The sequence below is a fragment of the Macrotis lagotis genome, chromosome 3 (assembly GCF_037893015.1).
Source record: "Macrotis lagotis isolate mMagLag1 chromosome 3, bilby.v1.9.chrom.fasta, whole genome shotgun sequence".
NCBI lineage: Eukaryota > Metazoa > Chordata > Mammalia > Peramelemorphia > Peramelidae > Macrotis > Macrotis lagotis.
Genome location: NC_133660.1, coordinates 224,041,545 through 224,062,989, shown reverse-complemented (window position 1 = coordinate 224,062,989; position 21,445 = coordinate 224,041,545). Strand labels below are relative to the sequence as shown.

Here is a 21,445-nt window from a genome sequence, read left to right as displayed (position 1 = left end):
TTTGGCCTGATGCCACCCAAAACTTGGCCCAGGCTTTGCCAGTCTCAGCAATATTTCCTGGCCAATCCAGCTGGAACTTGGATAGCTGAAACCCAGAGGTTTTCCCCTATCTGAGGTGTGTCTTGATTACCAAGAATCTGTCTCTGCCCAAGGAGGGGTTCTAACTACAAGGCTGGACAGCTGTAGAATGGTAGGGACATTGATGGAGCTTTCATTCAAAAGTTCTCTTAAATTCTTAGTGCTCTTTGCCCATGGCCATGAGTCCAGTCTCTCCCTGAGGGCAACCTCCCTCCCAGTACATTACATGCCCTTGACAGAGTGTCATCTAGCTTTTGATTGAACACTTCTACTAGCAAGAAACTCATTACAGAGATAAGTCTATTCTATTATTGAACAATTCTGTAAGGGGGAAAAAAACAAATTTTTCTACAAAGATTTCTGAAAAAAAATTTTTTTTGAGAATTTATTCTGCATTTAACATGTATTTATTTGTGTTTGACATGTATTATTCCCCATTGGGGAGGGTGGGGGGGAGTACTCAAATACCAACAACCCTGTAAAAATACGCAAAACCGAGAAAAACAAATTCTCTTATTGGCCATGTTCAAAAAAAGAGTTTCATTCGGCATCTTGAGTCCAATGCCTCCTGGTCAGGTAACATAAGGAACTAAAAGTCCCAACCATACTTTATCAGTTAATCACAATAGATTTCCTGAGTCCTCTGGTGGTAGAGGAGACTGAGAAAAGCAGCTTGAGGTCCTGCCCTCAATGTGAAGAAAGACAGGACTCATATACCTGAACAAAGAAAACAATTTAAGATTGCTTTCTGAAAATAAAATTTTTGTTATATCTTTTGCCCTGACATCATCCACACTTCTCAATTCAACCCTCCCCCCTTCAGGGAAATATTCCATAAAACAAAGAATAAAAAAGAAAGGGGAGAAAAACAGTTCAAAACTTGCCAACACATTGACAAAGTATGACTTTATCAATAGTGGTCCACACCCACGCTCCCCACCTTTGCAAAAGAAATAGGGAGGTGCCTTTTTATATCTCATCTCCCCTGGGCAAACTTGGTCTTTATAATTTCACAGCATTCAGTTTCAACTGTTTAGCTATTATTCTTTTCCTTTACCTTGTTAGTGTTTGTGTTTTCCTGGTCCTGCTTTCTTCATTTTTCATCAATTCATTGAAGTCTTCCCAGCAGCTCTGTATTCATCATGTGACTCCCAAAATCAAAATTCTTAATCTCATTTGTGTTATTTGGCCCTTTGGCAATGTTTCATGCTTATGTTTGTAATGGAAAGAAATGCTAATTGAAGTTAGAGGCTAATGAAAATAAAGATGCATTTTTTTTTTACCATTCATGTTCATAAACCCACTAAAATCTATCTGAAAAGCCCTTGAGAGTCCATGGACCTGGGTTAGGAGCCCCTGCTCCAAAGAGAACAATGGAACCCAGCTCTCATTCCACACTCTCTGAGCCTACCTCCTCACTTTCACTTTCCTTTCTTCCTCTGAACTCACCCTTCTCTTACCAAAAAGGTCTTTCAATTCCTCTCATCCTCTTTACCACCTTCTTTCCCTATTTCCTTTCTTCTCTTTTTTTCTCTTCTTCCTCTCTTCTTCTCTTCTTTCTTTCCCACTTCTCTGTCTTTATTCAGCATATTTTTTAAGTCCCTCACAACCAAGCAGTCTCTCCCACCTCACCCCTCTGGTCTTTAGCTGCCCTGGAAACCTTCCTATACTTCCTAGGGCTGCCCGGGTCATGTCAAGCAGCTTCCATCTGTTCTTGATTGAAAGGGGGTTACCTAGGAGAGGAATTTAGTTAAGAGGTCCATACTCTAAGACCACAGCAAAACAACAAAGGACATGTGGCCCCTCCTTGGCAGAATCACAGAATTCCCATAATGTGCTTTTCTCCCTAAATGACTTCTACAGGAAAGATGGGCCTTCTCACTGGACTGTGCAATTTAGAGGAGAGAGCCTTTGATTTGGGCGTCAAGAGACTCCCACATCTTCCACTAACTCCTAGTGTGACGTGACTTGGTACATGTCCTTTCCTCTCTCCAAAAAAGCTAATCTCCTTGGTCTGTATAAGCCTGACATTTTCTGTTCTAAGATCCTTCTCCAGGCCTGGTATTCCATGAGACAGAATCAAAAGGTCTAGAGATTTAGAGCTGGAAGGGGCCTTAAAAATCATCTAAGTCAGACACCTCATTTCCCCTGCCTCCATTTTTACAGTTGAAGAAACTAAGGCACAGAGAGGTTCCCTCCCTGGCTCAGAATTAGAACCCATCTCAAAATTTAGAACTCTTGGGGCGGCTAGGTGGTGCAGTGAATAGAACACCAGCCCTGGAGTCGGGAATACCTGAGTTCAAATCCCACCTCAAACACTAATAATACCTAGCTGTGCGACCTTGGGCAAGCCACTTGACCCCATTGCCTAGCAAAAACCTAAAAAGAAATTTAGAACCCTTTGGAAAGGAGTACCCTGGCTAAGTTAAGTCCCTGGACCCTCACTGGATCTCAAGATAGAAGGGACCTTAGAGATCTCTCATTTTATAGTCGAGGAATCAGAAGCCCATCAAACAAAGGTTCTTAAACATTTTTGCATCATGAGATTCCTTTGGCAACCAGTGACACACCTATGGACCCTTCTCATGACAATGTTTTTAAACAAAATTATGTTGAAATTATATTCAATTATACTGAAATAAAGTCATCAACATGTTAAAAAAATTCCCAGATCACAGATTAAGAACCCCCTTCCAAATATATATGAATATAATGGAATATTTTTCTGTATTCAGAAAAGCCTGGAAAGACTAACTTGTAATGATGCTGACTGAATTAAGCAGAACCAGAAGAACATTATACATATTAACAGCAACATTTTTGATGATCAAATATGACGGACTTAGTTCCCCCTCAGAAATACAATAATGAAAGACAATTTTAAAGACTTATGATGGAAAATACCACCCACATTGAAAGAACTAAAGTATACTAATTTCCATTTTAAAAAAACTGTTTTATGTTTTTTTTAACCCTCTCATGGTGTTTTGTTTCCTTTTGTTCTGATTGAGCTCATACGACATGACTAAAATGGAAATATGTTTAACGTGTACAACCTATATGTACAACCTATATCACTGTTAAGGGGAGGGGGGTAAGAAAAGGAAGAAGAAAAATGTAGAATTCAAAATCTTGCAAAAAGATCAATGCTGAACACTGTCTTTTAAATTTAAAAAAAAAAAAAGAACCCCTATCCACAATGGCGTCTCAATGCAGACCTAAGCACACTATTTTCACTTTTTAAAAACCTGGTTTTATGTTTTTTTTCTTTCTCCTGTTTTTTCCCTTTTATTCTAATTCTTCTTTCACAATATGACTAATGGAACCATATTTAACATGACTGTACATGTTTAACCTATATCAAATTTCTCACTATCTTGGGGAGGGGAGAGGGAAGGGAGGAGGGTGGTAGAAAAACGTGGAACTCAAAAATCTTATAGAAATGCATGTTGAAAACTACCTTTACATGTAATTGGAAAAAAAAAATTTTAAAAAAAGAACCCCTGCCAGAGACAGTATCTTGTTTGAGGTTAGCCAAGTATCAATTTAATTCAACCAAAAAACAGTGAGGCACAATAGTCATTTAAGATACTGTCCCTGGACTCGTGGAGTTCAGAGTCAAGTAGGGCTGTGGCATTCTCAATCTAATAGTTATTCCAGAGGAATATTGGTGCTTTTGGGCCTTTGATTCAGGGAAAAGCTAAAAAGGACAACAAAATTTCCCAAATATAATACAATTCCCTGACTTACTATTCAATTCTGCACCTAGTCAATTCATTATTCATTTGTGGTATGGGCCCAAGACATACTGATGGATCAGCTCCACCGCCTGTCCATCCAACTGTGTGGCATAGTTTAGATGAAAGGTTCTCTATTTTCATCCACTTGGCTTTTCCTATGTGAATAGTTGTGCTGAACTCTTTGGAATGATTATGGATAAGGTTTGGAAAGGTAAGGTAGTGTTAGATGTCAAGGGCCTTGAATACTAGAGAAAGGAAGGTGAACTTTCCTTATGATACACAGAGGGCCCCTTTAGATTTTTAAGGGGGCTAGGAAGAGAGCTAAAACTGTACATTAAAAAGGGGTCTGTCAGCAGTTTGAAACATTCATTACAGGAGGAGAAGATGATGGCCATTTTATTTGCCACCTGGGAGGACAAAACTCCTTTGTCCTCCCAGAAGAGAAAAGGAGAAACAGGCCTAGTTGCTCACTGCCTCCCGATGGCTCTTATCTGCTCCACATGTGGGTTTGATAAAAGGCTCAGATGGAGTGCTGGCCTCCATTTGGGGGCCTGAATTTTCTGGCCAAGGGTCTGGTCTGGGATTGATGCTGTCTATTCTCAAGGGCTTTCAAGTACACATGTCATGGTCTGGAGAGAAATGGATGCAATTACCTTCATGTTAAGCTGTTGTTAATATGGGAAGCAAACTATGGGGCTGAATCTTGGCTCTGTGACTTTGGAGAAGTTGCTTCCGTTTTCTGGGCCTCATTTCCCAAACTTCAAAATGATGAGGTGGACTACACGATCTCGAAAGGCCTTTCCATCTCTCAGAATTTTTCATCTGTGATCTTCTTCCTGGCAGGGACAGAAGGGAATTTGCCTGACCCTGACTTAAAAGAGAAGTTGGGACCTTGAAATGGAAGTTTTTATAAGTGACCAAATTCATTACTTTGATGCTTATGGTTCAGGGAATAGCTTAAATATTACAGCATGATCTCCTTACCCCTGGAAACTAGGGAGAATGGACTCCAAGAAAGGAGAACAATCTGAGGATTGTTTGGGGAAGAGAATGGAGGTGGGAAGAGCTTTGGAAGGAAGATGGGAATGGGAAAAATGAAGAAGGAAATTCAAGAAAGGAGATGGAAGTAAAGCCCGTGGCTTCAGACACACAAATGCACAAAATATAGATAACAATTTAACTAGTGATCCTAATGCAAGGAGGTAAATTTGACCTCAAAGGTTTTGCTGAGTCTTGCAGAATATGACTCTGAAAGTTCTTTATTAAAAGGAACAAAATAATTAAAATGTCAGGGTGGGGCACTAAGTATTAGTGTCTGTTAGGAAGATATATTCTTGTTAACTGAAAAAACCCCATTAAATTTATATATATATATATATGTACTCGTGAGGAAATTCCATTAGGAACCATGGCAACGAAGCATAATAGAGAATATTTGGGTGAAGATAAACAGAGGTAGAAAGAGAAATGGTATTGTCATAGTAGAATGCTACAAATCACCTAGACAGAAGGAAGCAAAACTTGAGGAGTTTGGGAAAGAGAAGACAAGTCTAATAGGGAGGGATGACATAGTGCTGATTACTCAGACACTTTCTGGATTTCTTTCTCTTTCTCTCCCAAAAAGCAAAGCAGCTAACAATTTCTTAGCTTGCCTTAATGATATATATGTATGTTTTAGCAAGGCAATGGGGTTAAGTGGCTTGCCCAAGGCCACACAGCTAGGTAATTAATAAGAGTTTGAGGTCAGATTTGAACTCAGGTACTCTTGACTCCAGGGTTGGTGCTCTATCCACTGCACCACCTAGCCACCCCCTTAATGATATTTTCAAACTTCAAAAGAAAAAAGAAAATTAATAAAAGAAACCCTATATGTATGTCCAATAGTTAAATAATGGCCAATAAGTTAATAAAATATGATATAGTAAAAAAAATGATACATACACAGAGAACTATGGAAAGACATACAAAATTATAAAATGTAAATTAGTAGAATAATAAGGGAACATTTATAGGACATTTTAAGGTTTGCAAAACACTTTGCCATCATCTCAACAACCCTATGAAGGAATTGCTACTATTATTTTCATTTTTTGGCTTTTGCTAGGTAATGGGGTTAACTGACTTGCCCAAGGCAAGATCTGAACTCAGGTCCTCCTGTCTCCAGAACTGGTACTCTATCCACTGCGCCACCTAGTCACCCCCACTACTATTATTTCAATGAGGAAATTGGGGCTAGATAGGGTTAATGACTTTCTCAGGGTCACCCACCTAGCTAAGTGTCTGAGGAAAGTGCTGAGATGAGGGTCTTCCTGAAATGATGTTCACCATTCTATCCATTATACAGGCTGCTGCCAGCAACCAACATGGATACTACACAGACTACAACTTTATTAGAAAAGAAAAGCTTAAAGAAGGAAAACAGGTTTTAAAATGCCAAGATTTCAGGCAAGTTAGGAAGGAGAAACATAACAAAACCATTTCCTTTGTTCATTGATTTGTTTAGTTTTCTATTGTGAAAATCAAAGGGTTTGGGGTAAGATATTTGTCCCATTTTAAATGTTCATTTGATTATATTGATAGCTATAAATTATGATAAATATAAAATTAATTTCTAAAATATAGAGGCAACAAGAAGATTCTGTTCTGAATCTGGGTCTTACCAATACGAAGTGCCACTCACTACCCAGATGCACAATACATAACTGGCAATATACAATTATTATCATAAAATTTGTTATTTTCCTTATGCCCTCAGAACCTCCCACCCTTTCAATGACTATGTTCTCTTTTCTAAGCACTGTGTCTATCCCAGGCTCCTTCAGACTTGCAAGACTCAGCTTCAAGTCAAATCTAATACATACCATTCATGACTTAGTGATGACAGTTGCATTGTATTTTATGAGTACAAAAATACTTAAAACTCTGTGGTGACAAAGAACTGGAAATGGAGGTAGCAATCATCAACTGGGAAAGAGTAGACTAAATTCTTATTATGAATATGTTTTTAAGAAATTATGAAAGGCACAGTTTCAGAGAAACCTGAGAAAACTCCTATGAACTAATACAAAGAGAAGTGAAGAGAATCAGAACAAATTATAACATTGTAAAAAGATAACTTTAGAGCAGCCCCATTATAGATATTATTGTTCCCAGTTTATAGGTAAGAATAGAGGCTCAGGGATGCTAAATAACTCCTCTCAGTAACCAGGGTCACAAAGTTAGTAAATGGAAGCCTTGGCCAGATCTATTGTCCTATGGACCTATATGTCCTATGGTAGCTTTGCAGTTGGTGGCTTTGCAGCCTATGCTTCTCTGGCATAATCTTACAGAACCTCAGAGTCCCTTTTACTAGCAAGGAGAAAAAGAAGCTAACAACTGAGAAAAAGAAAATTGTATGTGTGTGTATACATATAGAGCTCAGTGGATAGACATGTGGAAGAATAAAAACATCATTTTTACCCATATCTATAGGCCAAAGGTTTTCTATATATTTACAAATAATGTTTTTGGTATTGTTCATAAGTGATTATTTGTAAGTAGGGCATTGGTGACTGGTTTTTTAAAATTTTATCAATTAACAAAAGTTTTTTCTATTCTTCCCCACTTGCCTTCCTTTTTCCATCACTGAAAAAAAAAAAGAAAAAGAAAGCCCCTATAACAAAGATGCATTGTCAAGAAACAAATTCCCACATTGGTCACATCCCAAAATCTATGTCTCAGACTGTACCTTGAGTCTATCAATCTCTCTGCCAGGCAGTGGGCAGCATATTTTCTTCTTAGTTCTCTGGAATCATTGTATTGTTCATAGTTCTGAAATTTTTCAATTATTATATAACTTGTTCTGTTGGTTCTGTTTATACTACCTTGTAGACACCAGATTTTCTCTGAAATTGAGTAATTTCTTATGGCAAAGTTTTACTCCATACATTCAAACTCACAATATATTCAGTCATTCCCTGAGTGATGGGGAAAGCCCCTCAGTTTCCATTTTTTTTTACTAGTTCAAAAAGAGCTACTGTAAATCTTTTTATCTCTGAGTGGTGGCTGTCTTTCATACCTCTGATGCTCTATGACTGCCCTCTGCAGATCACTGGTTTGATTTCCAACTCAAAGCCGGAAGTTCAGGCTGCAAGTTTTGGCATTTTTGAATCCACTGTATTCTCACAGTATGAGTATCAATTTTGGTTTGGGTTTGTTACCATGACCATTTTTCTGAGTCTTTCATTGCTAGAATTTCCCACTCCTTAGTTTGTGGCAAAGCCAAACTCCTGCCCTTCCAAAATCTGTATAAGGTCCATCTTTCTCCAAATGGGATATTATGTCATCTAACACAGGCTGACCTTGAAGGGCTGCTGAGATGAGACAGGCCACATAGTATAGCAGAAAGCACCTGATACCTAGAGTCAGGAGATCAATGAATGAAATGATTGAGCATTTCAGGCACTGTAACAAATACTGAAGTTTCAAAGACTAAAGCAAAATGTTCCTGGACAACATGTATATATCAGTATATATCTTCCAGACATGTATTTCCCAAATTTGGGAACTTTGGAGGGGAAGGTTCTAGTAGCTAGTAGGTTGGGCTGGGGGTGGGGGTGGGGGTGGGGGTGGGAAATAACCCAAGCAGAAAAGAGCATTTGAAGCAAACCAGGGTTTCCAAGAGGTTAAGATAGGAAGGGAAAGTGTTCAGGAGTGAGGTCAGAGGTCTGTTTGTAGAGGGATTAGTCACAAATTTCAAGTGGAAAGAAACTTAGAAGACAAAGGGTTTAACTTTTTTTTAGTTGTTTTTTTTTTTTGCAAGGCAGTGGGGTTAAGTGGCTTGCCCAAGGCCACACAGCTAGGTACTTATTAAGTGTCTGAGACCGGATTTGAACCCAGGTACTCCTGACTCCAGGGCTGGTGCTTTATCCACTGCGCCACCTAGCCGCCTCTTTAAGGGTATAACTCTTAACCTACAGATGAGAAAACTGATTTATTCAGTCACTCAGGTAGCAAGTGGCAGACCCAGGGTCTTGGATCTTCTGCTGCCTCCATTTCAGGCTTTCTAGTTCAGACCCTTAGAACCCCTCACCTGCACCAGTTCCTTAATAGTCCCTTGCTTCCATGTAAATTAAAGCTTCTCTGAGGTACCACCTCACACCTCTCAGACTGGCAAATATGAACAGAAATGACAATGATCATTGTTGGAAAGGTGGGAAATCTGGGACACTATTGTACTGTTGATGGAGCTGTGAACTCATCTAACCTTTTAGAACTATGCCCAAAGGGCAAAAAAAATGAGCATACTCTTTGACCCAGAAACACCACTACTAGGCCTATATACTGAAGAGGTGATGAAAAGGGGTAAAAACATCACTTAAAAATATTCATAGCAGCCCTGTTTGTGGTGGCAAAGAATGGCAAATCAAGTAAATGTCCTTCAATTGGGGAATGGTTTAGCAAACTGTGGTATATGTATGTCATGGAACACTATTGTTCTATTAGAAACCAGGAGGGATGGGAATTCATGGAAGCCTGGAGGGATTTGCATGAACTGATGCTGAGTGAGATAAGCAGAACCAGAAGAACATTGTACACCCTAACAGCAACATGGGGGTGATGTTCAACCTTGATGGACTTGCTCATTCTATCAGTGCAACAATCAGGGACAATTGGGGCTGTCTGCAATGGAGAATACCATCTGTATCCAGAGAAAGAGCTATGGAGTTTGAACAAAGTTCAAGGACTATTCCCTTTTAGAAAAAAAAAGATATCTTGTCTGATCTTGTTATCTCTCACACATCACACTCAATTTCGATCAATGTACAACATGGAAACAAAGTAAAGACTGACATTGCTTTCCATGGAGGGGTGGGGGGAGGGAAGTAATATTGGGAGAAAAATTGTAAAACTCAAATAAATCTTTAAAAATAAAAAAATTTTAAAAATAGTTCTGGCTTCCATGATCTCTCACAAAGACACCTTATCTTGGCATCTAAAACTCTCTGGAATCTGCCTAAGATATTCCTTTCCACCTTTATTCCCCTCTAGTGTTCTTTTGTGTCCAGTGGTGTGCTGTCGCCAGGGCTTGGCTGGTCAACTGGGCCCGGACTCCTCAACTGAGAATTGTTCTTTATGACTGATTACTATCATCTTTGTGAAACCTTCCCCAGTACCTTGCAACACTGTATTATTTGCCTTCTCAAATTATCTTTTAAGACCTTGCTATCTGCCCAACTTACCATTTCTCTCACGTCGCAATATTGCAAATAACATACATTACCCCTCACAGTAACCTTGTAATTTAGAGTGCCTATGTGGTACCCCACATCAGGTTCATGCATATTACGGCAATTTTCTGTTTTATACCTCATGTGGCTTTTTGAAATTAGGATCTCCAAGTAAATTTGGATTTAGATAATTGTCAAGTCAACCAAGATTTATTAAACATCTATTATCACCAGGCATAGTGTTAAGGCAGAAAATACAAAAAAAAGGCAAAAATAGTCCTTACCCTCAAGGAGCTTACAATCTAATGGGGGAACCACCATGCAAACAACTATGTATAAACAAGAAATCTATAAAGCATATTTATAAATAAATAATTGGCCTGTTAATAGGGGATACAAGTATCATGAGGTGAGGACACTTGAGTTTTAGAGGTGGTGACTTGCTCATGGTACCACAGTGCACAAGGGAGAAATCAGTTTCAAGGTCTCCCCTTTCCTTAGGTCCAGTACTCCTTTTAACTACCATAGGTTTTTCTCCTAAACTCTTGACTGAAGGGTTTTGGGCTTTGTAAAACAGAAGATAGCAGAATGCTTTGCATTTAACATTTGTCAAATTAAATGAAATCTGACTCTCCCACTAATTTGCTGCACATCCTTGGACAGTTTCCTTTCCATCAACAGGCCTGTTTCCTCGTGGGTAAAGTAAGGGATGTGATTGGATGATCCTTCTGGCTCTACATTTATGGTAAACACAGCAACATCTCCATCCTAAAGCAGTAGATTCCAATGCCACCATGCTAACTCATTTCTCTTCCTGCACAATTCTAAAGATGGTCCTGGATGGCAGTCAAAACCATTGTTGAGCTGTTGGGAGAGAAAGTCAGTAGACTTCAAGAGAACAGCGTGTTTGCCACTCAGAGCCTACTTTGGAGACAGTAGATAAAAGGTCAATGAGCCAAGGGCTTTGGGCTGGTGAGGATCACAGCCATGGGATCAGAAACAATAGTCAGTTGAGACATCTTCATGGCAGCTCTGGCATTCCTCAGTGGCTCACTTTGTATCCTGCATCCCTAGAAATGTAGGTAAGCAGGACTGTGCTTAAGAGTTGACTGGGAAAAAAGGCTGCATGATGATTTCACATCAAGGACAGTGACATTTGCATCCTTGATTCCACTTTCTGGAACTTTCCCTATTCTTTTAGATTGGTCCTGGGATCCTGACAATATTGAAGACATGAAACCAAATAAAATGGTCAGTAACCAAGAAGACAAGAATCTATTTTTAAATTACCTATAAAAGAGAATGACATTCAGAATTATTGAGTACAAAATAGAACATTAAGGATGACAAGAAAAAATTCAACCAACAAGGAGGGGTTAGTGTGAATTTAATAATGTATTTATAAGGCAAAGACCTGTGCTAAATTTGGGGAGAGATACAAAGACAGGACAAAATATTCTCTACCCTCATAGAATTTGCCTTAATTGAAGAGGAAATGATAAATGAAAACTGAAAATGTTTCAACAGCCGAAGGAAAAGATAATCCAGTTTTGTTGCTTAGTATGAATGAAAAGTGTTAGGCAAGAAATGAATGAAAAGATAGCAGGATGTGACCAAATTGTGCACAAGTCCAAGTATAAACTTGGGCCATAGGCAGCAGTCACTCATTTTAGGAGTGAACAGCAGTCATCCCTGAGCTTGTGCAAAGGGAAAAACAAAGCAGGGAGCTCAGACAGATCTATCATAATACAGTTGAGAGACCAGACCTTGAACCAGGTCACGGGGTTGAGGAAAGGAATAAGAATACACACACACACACACACACACACACACACACACACACCATTGGAATAAAAAGAAGGGGATGGAGGAAAGATTTATTTCAACAACTTTATTATGAACCTGATAATGATCAACAAAAATATTTCAATAGGTAAAAAGATAAAAGAATTTTGCAAGAAACTGAACTTTTTATGTAATTTTAAGTGTATATCAAAGAATACAAAACTGCCTTGCTTGTCCGTTTTGTCTTCTGAGCTTCTGCTCTCCTGTTTCATTGATTTTTTTTTAAGAGATGCTTTTTTAAGTCAAACCAACAGGGCATCCCAAGCAAAAGAAATAGAATGAGGGGAATATAGAGAGGGAGCACTTTGGGGAATAAGTAGTCCTGTTTAGATGGAAAAGAGCATACCTGAGGAAGATTAGTGGAAGATAAGGCTGGTAGATAAGATAGACTGGAGCAGAACATGGAGGAATCAGCTTAAATATGAGTTTGGCCTTTATCCTTTGAGCAGCAATTAAGAGCCCCAGAGGAATTTGAGTGGTGATATGGTCTGTGCCTTAGGAAGATTACTTAGATAACTGGTAAGGATGCATTAGACAGGAGAGGCAGGAGAACAATTCAGAGGCTATCAGGGCTCATGAAAAGTGGTTAAGGACCTGACCTAAGGAAAAACTGCAGTAATTTGGCCTGGAGAAGGGTAAAGGATGAACCAATGATCAACTTTAAAAGTACAATGAATTTGTAAAAATTCTACCAGCTCACCATTTCAAATTTGTCACACCTCTCTCTCTAAAACCTGTCCCAAGGTTTCTATTTCTATTAATGGTACTAAGATCCTTCTCCAAGTACCAGGCTTAAAACTGACGTATTCATTTTATGATACAGCCTTTGTTGGATTGTTTTGCCTAACTTGTGTCTCTATGTACTAAGAGATTAATTTTTCCCCCCGAGAGGTTATCTATTTAAAAAAAAACCAACCCATCAATCATCCTTGATTTTTTTGGCTACCCCTTGCTTTCTGCATTTAGTTTTATCCGTTCTATATCTGAATTCTCTGCTTGTCCTCAGGTTTTTCATACTTTTTACCTGAATTACCTTATTCTTCCAGCTTTCTCTCACTACATGCCTCCAAATACCCTATATTCCAGCTAACTATACTACTGTTTACCATACATGTTTCTCTATCAAATTTTTACACAGAATCTGGTCCAACATTTGAACATTGGCAGTGGAGAGTACAAAGTTTCAAATCCCTTCTCACATTTACTACCTGGATGACTTTTAACAGCCCCCTGGGCCATTTAGATGACTTTCCAGTACTAGAGCTAGAATTTTCAGATCATACTGGCCAAAGTAAGACAGGGTGATCAGATTTCAGGTCTCATTCATCCAAGGCAGATTCCTAGCATCTCCACTCATTTCCATCTGGTAAATTTCTATTATCACCCTACCTACAATGGCCCTCATTACTCTTTCCCTCTAATGATCTAGCCATACTATATGACTATTCGACTTCTGAACTGTTTTTAAATCTATATTCTTCTTTTTCCCTTTGCCTATTTTAAATTTCATGACATGACTTAGCTCATTAAGTTTTTATACCTGAGAAAGTATGAGAATTATATAATCTTCAAAAAGGATGAATAATCACTCATTTTCCTTAATTATTTTTATGTTAAAGGTTGTGAAGATATAAATAAGGTGTCAAAGAGATGTGCAAAAGTTTTATTTATAATAAAAAAATAAAACAAAAAAAGTCAGACTATTCTTGGAAATTTAAGGGTAAATCCCAGGCATAAACTTAGCTACAAAGGAATAAGCATCACTTTTGAAAATGCATCAACTGAGGCAGCTAGGTGGCTCAGTGGATAAAGCACTGGCCCTGGAGTCAGGAGTACCTGGGTTCAAATCCGGTCTCAGACACTTAATAATTACCTAGTTGTGTGGCCTTGGGCAAGCCACTTAACCCTGTTTGCCTTTCAAAAACTAAAAAAAGCATCAACTGCTAAAATGAATTGTGACCCTTATGAAAACCTTCAAAAGATGGATTTCATTAGTGTGGCTCCTCAATCATGGATCTATACATACACAATCATGTATTCTCTTAAATAGAATGTAAGCTCCATGAGGACAGGAACTATAAAATATTTCATCTCTATATTTCAATGCCTAGCAGTCAGTCTTGGTCTGTCATCTGCTGGAAATCAGAAATCGCACATACTTTTAAGTCTGATCCACAATGGTCTCAATGGCCTAAAGGAAGGCCCAGAAAGATCAACAATGTCTTGAGAAGACAGAAATCATGTTGATAATTACTCTCAATTTTTTTGTTGGGCTCTGTCCTTTTTTTTTTGTTAGTGTCATTCAAAGGTTGGAATAAAAGATTTAGAGTGATACAATCTTCCCTTTAACCTCATTCTTCCTAACTTTTCCTCCTCAATATTCTCTTTACTGCCCTAACCTGCTCCAGCTCAACATTTAGAAATGAACGCAACAATACTGCAGATGTAGTCTTGACTAGGAGTCAAATCATATTTCTAAAATTAAAAAAAAAACAAAAACTATTTGCCCCAAATGTTGTACAAACCAAGAAACACTGTACTAGAAGGTCAGAGCAACTAAATCCCACCAATGAAGTCTATTCAGGACTCACCAGGAATAAGAAATAATCCAAAAAGATATATCATTTGTGACTAATTGATATTTTACTAAAATTCAAATTTTGAACAATTCATTCATTCAAATATGTATAATGAGCACCTATAAATTTTTTTTAGGTTTTTTTTGCAAGGCAAACGGGGTTAAGTGGCTTGCCCCAAGGCCACAGGGCTAGGTAATTATTAAGTGTCTGAGACCGGATTTGAACCCAGGTACTCCTGACTCCAGGGCCGGTGCTTTATCTTCTGCGCCACCTAGCTGCCCTGAGCACCTATAAATTTCAAGCTATCAACCTAGAGTATTAAATTTACAACATCCCCTTCCAGCTATTATTATTATAGCATATTATCTTCTTAAAGAAAAAGAGTGAAGGTATAAAGACATAACAGGATAATCATTTTTGTCCTTTAGAAAGAAAGCTATATGGGGTGGCTAGGAGGTGCAGTGGATAAAGCACGGGCCTGGAGTCAGGAGTACCTGGGTTCAAATCCGGTCTCAGACACTTATTAATTACCTAGCCGTGTGGCCTTGGGCAAGCCACTTAAGCCCATTGCCTTGCAAAAAACCTTAAAAAAAAAGCTATATGAATTCTGAAAATGAATGCATAAGGAGCAGAGCAAAAGTTCACATCTATCTGACAACCTAATAAATCTGATACCAGACTCTTTTCCTTTTATTTTTTGCAAGAACATTCCATACAAAAGCAATTAAAACATTAAGTTTACAAATGAATATTTGAACAGAAAATCTGTACAATGTTATCATTTACAATTATACATGACTTATTAGTGAGTTGCATTTTAAAAATGTTTTCCCCTACATCCTTTGCATTCCCTTAACTCTTCAAATATCACAAGAGCTGTCTATCACTGACTATTTACAAGTACCAAACTAAGGATGTAGCAGTCTTCAAAACTCAGCATTCAAATAATTCACCATATCTATGGTGATTTTCCAGTACTTTAGATGAAATGAAAATCTTTTAAATATACTTGGTACCTTGAAGATATGCCAAGAATTTATTAAGGAAAACGGAGTCATTCTTTCTAAGTACACTGGCAAAACACAAAGACTCTGGCTCCTTATTGTAGTTCTATGACAAAACTAAAGAGACCAATGTGGTGTTTAATACCTTGAAAAAGCCATTTATATTAGCCAAGTTAACTTGCAGAGAACCCTATGAAACACTTAAATGATTTCAATGTCACTTTTCTTGGGTTGTTACAATTTATAATTTAATACTTGCAAAACCCTCCAATATACAAAAAATTATGTAAAAATTCAAAAATGAGACAAGAATAGCAATATCAAGAAATAATGAACTATGAACAGGAGGGAAACATCCAGTTATCAATGCACAAGAATTTGGCCAACAATTTCACCAGAATTATTTTCACCTAAACAATGTCATATATTTTAGAATAGTATTCACTTCCTCAAAATAGCCTCCAGATGGCACCCTTAGCTTACAGATGGGAATTCTTTCAGTGGTTCAGTCAAACAAGCCTCCAAGTCAAATTCATCTCCTGCTTGATAATCAACATGTCTAATTTTTGTGGGCGTGCCAGAATACATATCCTACAAAACAAAAATGAGTCACACAAAATTAAGAAATGAAGATAAGCAAGTATTAATCCCATTGATAGAAATGTCATTCCTTTTAAAAAAAGGTTTCTTTGGTGTTTCTAAATTTATTTTTCACTTTTCTGTCTTCCTAATACAGGCTGAAATATTGCTAAAGATAAATTCACATACCTATTACTATCACTTAGCTAAAAAAAGTTTTTCCTAATAAACATTTCCCCAAAACTACAACAATGAACAGGCTAATGTGTTGTTTTTTCTTCACTCTGAACTTGCTACCTTTTGCTAGTGGAGGGGAAAAAGATTATCAAATACTAATCCATGGTTTCCAGGTTAGCAACTATATCATTCTGGTATATTGACAGAAAAAAAATGCAAATATATTCTTGGTTTAAAGTGTAAACCTCTCTTTAACTGAATAAACCATAGCAATGTACATTTGACGGAGGCAACTTTCATAATTCAAATATTTGGTTAATCTCCATAGTAAGACTTTTGAATTAGGTACAAGTACATTGTAAACAATACTTATTTCTAAATAACAAATTATAAACTATCAGTTTTATTTCATTTGTTACAAACAGCCAAAGATGAGAAAATTGTTAAGGAAATTAGAAAGAGATTAATATGCCATAGGAGATATAAGTTAATCGAACTCATCCAGAGAACAGTTTGGAATTAGGCAAGTAAAGGAACTTCCCGTCACCATTTCCTATTCTTTCTTCATTCTGATGAAGATTGCTTTTCTTGCCAAAGCCAACCCTTTTTCAACCATATTCCTTCCCTACAAACCACCTATGAGGTTTAGTCCTCTCCAGCTCTCCTCTAAACATTCTTGATACTATCAGCTATATATGGGGGGGGGGGGAGGAATGAGGAAATCATCCATCATTTCATGCAGATGACTTCCAGATAAAAGGCTACATATATCCAACTTCATTATCTGCTGAGTTCCTGGTCTACATTGTCAGTTGCTATTTATGGGTCTTTTCCCACTGGCTATCTCTTAAGTATCTCAAATTTAACATATCCCATTTCATTTCTCCCCAAAGCTATCCTCCCTTTTTATTTTGCTTATTTATGGTGAAGATACTAGCAACTCTGCAGCCATTCAGATTCAAACCCCACCAAGTCACATGGTTGCCTTTCTAGTTCTAGACCTCATCACCTCTTGCCTAGATTTGTCTCCACAATCTCCAATTCAGCTTCTAGACCAAACTTATCACTGCAGCCGGAAATCAGATTAAAATGCAATTCAGAAATGTTGAACAAATTAAACATATAATGCACATAATGTTAATTTGTGGTTTGCTAAGTCAATATACAGGCCACAGGGATTCCATTTCTATTAAAGCTTGACAACACTGTTCAAGACACCCACTAATATGCTATCCCTAGAGTATAGGTCCAGTCTGCCTGTCTAAAAATCACCAGTAGCTCTCTATTGCTCTTCAGACCAAATACAAACTCAAGTTTGGCATTTTAAAGTTCCTCACAATCTGGCATCAGCCTATACTTTCCAGACTTACTTACTCAATTACTCTCCTTCCCTCCCCCTCCCTCCCATCCTCCTGTTTCAAGGGCCCTTGGTACAGATTGTGCCCCATGCTTCCAGTGTACTTCATTTTTCTCCTCAGGTCTTTTAGGAATCCTACTTTCTTTCAAAGTCACTATATACTGCTTCTCTCTGAAAGTTGTAATATATATACAATCACAAGGTATTGCTTTCTCCATTATGTCAGTTCCCTGATAGGCATGGATCGCTTCATTTTTGTCTTTGTCCAGTGCTGGTCAAGGATGTTCCTTAGCTCAAAAGAGGCCCAATATGCAGAGATGTAAAATAATGGATTATTGCTGAGCACTTCAAAATGATGAATTTTGAGAAACATGGGAAGGTTTGCATGAACAGAATCTAAAGAATCAAAAACAGAATATATACCACTAGAACATAAATGAAAGCATCTGCAAGGAATCTAATGCTGACTAAGTGAAAATCCAAACAGGGTCTTAAGAGGATAGAGCAATGAAATATTATTCCCCACATCTTTGGGTTAGTCACCAACTGGCAGAATGCTGAATACACTGTCAGCAGCAGCAACTATCATTGTTTCTTTGTTACAAGAGTGGGATCAATTCTGAGACTAGGGGCTAAGATTGAGGAATATTACCAAAATTGAGTAATGTAAAAGCAACTAAGCATCAATTAAAATTTAAAAACACGATTGAGGACTTTAAAGATCTATAAATTATTGCCCAAACACTTCTCTGATATGAACCACAACGCCTCTGACAAAACCTACTGAAGATAGCTTTAGAGAGCTGTAATAGGTAAAGTATTCAACACCTTATGGGTAACCCAATTATGAACTCCTCCAAAGATAGGACCAATTCATCTTGTGATCCAAATGAGAAGCCTTTGCAAGATGACACAAACTTCCAGCAAGGAAGATCTTTCTAAAGCAGTGACTCTGGAGTCAAGTGACCTTTAATTATTACCTGGAGACATCAACTTCCTCATCTGTAAACTGAGGTGGGACAGACTAGATGGGAGAGTTTTGAGAATTCCCAAAGTCAACTACATGCCACAAGAAATGTCTCATTGTGGAGTAGAGACTTTGAAGAAATAGAAGTCATAGTGGGGTCCTTTTATTCAGCTCTATTACTAATTAACTCTTAAGATCCCTTTAAAGAACCCCTCACAAAGTTGGCAATGACACAGAAAGAATCCTGGATAACTCACTTAGGAAGGTAGGCTGTCAGACATTACGCATTTCTCTTACTATAGGACTACAGGGGAGAAAAAAAGCAGAGTTCCCTGGACAACCAGAGCTCCATGGAAACTAGAGACTTCAAGGGAAGCAGCCTCAGTAACACAAAGGGGGAAAAAAAGAAAACTGAAATGCCAGACTCAGTCCTAAGTAGAACATGCTCCAGATACAGAAGGACAACCACAGAAAAGGAGAAGACTAGAGATAGTGCCAAATGTGAGGAACAGCAAACCAGTTTGGCTGGGCTGTACAATGTGACAGACAGTAATTACATTAATGGGGTGGGGAAGTTGAGACCAGATTCTTGAGGGCTTTAAAAGTCACTTAACAAAGCCAGCCAATTCAGTGACATGGAGCTAACAAATGTAAGTAATCATTTTAGTATATATTTAATTATTACTGGTCAAACACAAAAATAATATACAGAAGATTTATTCTGAAAAATTTGAAGAGACTCAATTTATTTTTTACAAAGAAAAAGTTACCTATCCCTAACAAACCCTCTTTCTCAGGATAAAAAACATAAGCTAAGCCAATTTTGTACTTGATGGTGTATGAAACATTCCATACACAGTGCTTCCCACTAACACTCATTCTCTGCATTCAATAAATACCTATAATTAATCAGAATTCAACTGCTTTTCAGAGCCATACTTATTCAATTGACTACTCATTACATATCTAATTTTGATTATTTAGTTTCCAGAAATCTTCCCATGCCTCACATACTCACATTTGTTACTAAAAATACAAGAAACATTCCATTAAACAACTTTTCCAATCATTTCTTAGTCAGGAAGTACCAGTACCTACTTTGTACCTGGTTTTGCTCCTCTAAAAATTAATTTTGGTGAAATAAAAATCTGAGTTAATGCCTTAGGTTATATATACCTCTCATCAAGTTATTATGCTTTAGTGACTTTCTTCACAGAATTCCAAATTTTTTCCCAAATGGTTGAACCAAAACCAATTCACAACCTGTCTGTCTTCCCACAGATCCTCCAACATTGACTTTTATTTTTTAGGATTTTGCAAGGCAAATGGGGTTAAGTGGCTTGCCCAAGGCCACACGGCTAGATAATTATTAAGTGTCTGAGACCGGATTTGAACCCAGGTACTCCTGACTCCAGGGCCGGTGCTCTATCGACTGCGACATCTAGCTGCTGACTATTTCTTAAAGTTATGATCTTTACAAATTTCATTGATCTGTAAAGTCAAACTAATTTTTGGTTCTATTGGTGATTTTTCATAAAGTTGCTGCCAATTTTTATAATTCTAACTGTTTATATACTCTCACCACTTATTTTTGGTTCCAAATATTGCCCCACTTTCTCCTCCACTGAGAAAGCAATTTGACAGAGGTTGTGTGTGGACTTCTTTATTTTGAATAATGGCATGAAATGAAAATTGGCAGTCTGAATTAAAGGGAATTGAGAGTAAATATTTACTCTTTGTTTAAAAAAAAAATGAGGTTGAGGAAAATTCAGTGACAACACTCAAGGTTCCAATGGTGGTAAGATGAAACTTAGCAGGCGGCTAGGTGGCACAGTGGATAAAGCACCGGCCCTGGAGTCAGGAGTACCTGGGTTCAAATCCGGTCTCAGACACTTAATAATTACCTAGCCGTGTGGCCTTGGGCAAGCCACTTAACCCCACTTGCCTTACAAAAAAAAAAAAACTAAAAAAAAAAAAAAAGGATAAACTTAATTAAACCCAGGCCCTCTGAAGATGAGGAATCTGGGGAAAACACTTTTCTCCTTCAGGAAACTCCATTTATCCATCAATTTTGGATTGATAATCTAGGATTTATCTACCAATTCATGTTGGCTGGAATAGTTATGCAAAGTACTTATCCTTGAAACCCTCACATGAATTCAATATAATAAAAGTGCTTTGTTCTCTAAACTTTAGACATGTGGACCATATTTACTTCATAAAGTTGTCTGTAGAATGTCTCTGTTCATATTATTAAAAATAACTTGAGGCACAAGAGTTAACTATTATGAAACTTCTAGAAATTCATTTACAAATCTGTCTAGAACAGTGTATTTCTTATTAATAGCTCATTAATGACATACTTAATCATTTCAATTTTGCCTATCACCAACACTTTCTGCCACTCCTTTACAGATATGGAGGAAGATCTACAGATGTGAAACATGAATACACTGTCAAATTTTTTTCACTGTAGTGATCATTGTGCCAATTTTTTTTCTTTCTTCTCTTTTTAAATTCTTCAATTTAAGCCATAGCTCTTGGAGGTTGGGGAAGATTTGGAAGAATAGGGGGAAATTTAGACATTAAAAAAAGCAAACTATCAATAATATTTATTTTTAACATGTGTTCTTTGGCTTAACTCTTGGAAGTTACTTTTTAATTCATTTAAATTTGTTGTTCAGTTATTTTAGTAGTATTGCCTCTGTGATACCATTTGGGATTTTCTTGGCAAAGATACTGGAGTGGTTTTTTCCATGTCCTCCAGTTTATTTTACAGAAGAGGAAACTGAGGCAAACAGGTAATTTGCTCAGAGTCACACAAGTATTAAGTGTCTGAGGTCAGATTTGAACTCAGGATGTTTAATATAAATATTCAGCATTTTCATTCAAAATATGTCTAAGTTTTTA

The 21,445-nt window shown here is 37.6% G+C and overlaps 1 protein-coding gene across 6 annotated transcripts in view; it reads right to left on the bottom strand.

The window, feature by feature from the left end:
• Nucleotides 1-522: 522 nt before the first annotated feature.
• Nucleotides 523-21,445, bottom strand: part of SLBP (stem-loop histone mRNA binding protein) — a 31,023-nt gene continuing 10,100 nt past the window's right edge. For 2 of the 6 annotated variants that reach the window (XM_074229959.1, XM_074229955.1), the window contains one exon: nt 11,251-16,046. In XM_074229959.1, coding sequence (XP_074086060.1) covers nt 15,930-16,046 — 117 coding nt within the window. In that variant the 3' untranslated portion in view covers nt 11,251-15,929. The other 4 variants (XR_012477121.1, XR_012477120.1, XM_074229957.1 and 1 more) reach the window with 4 other exon arrangements.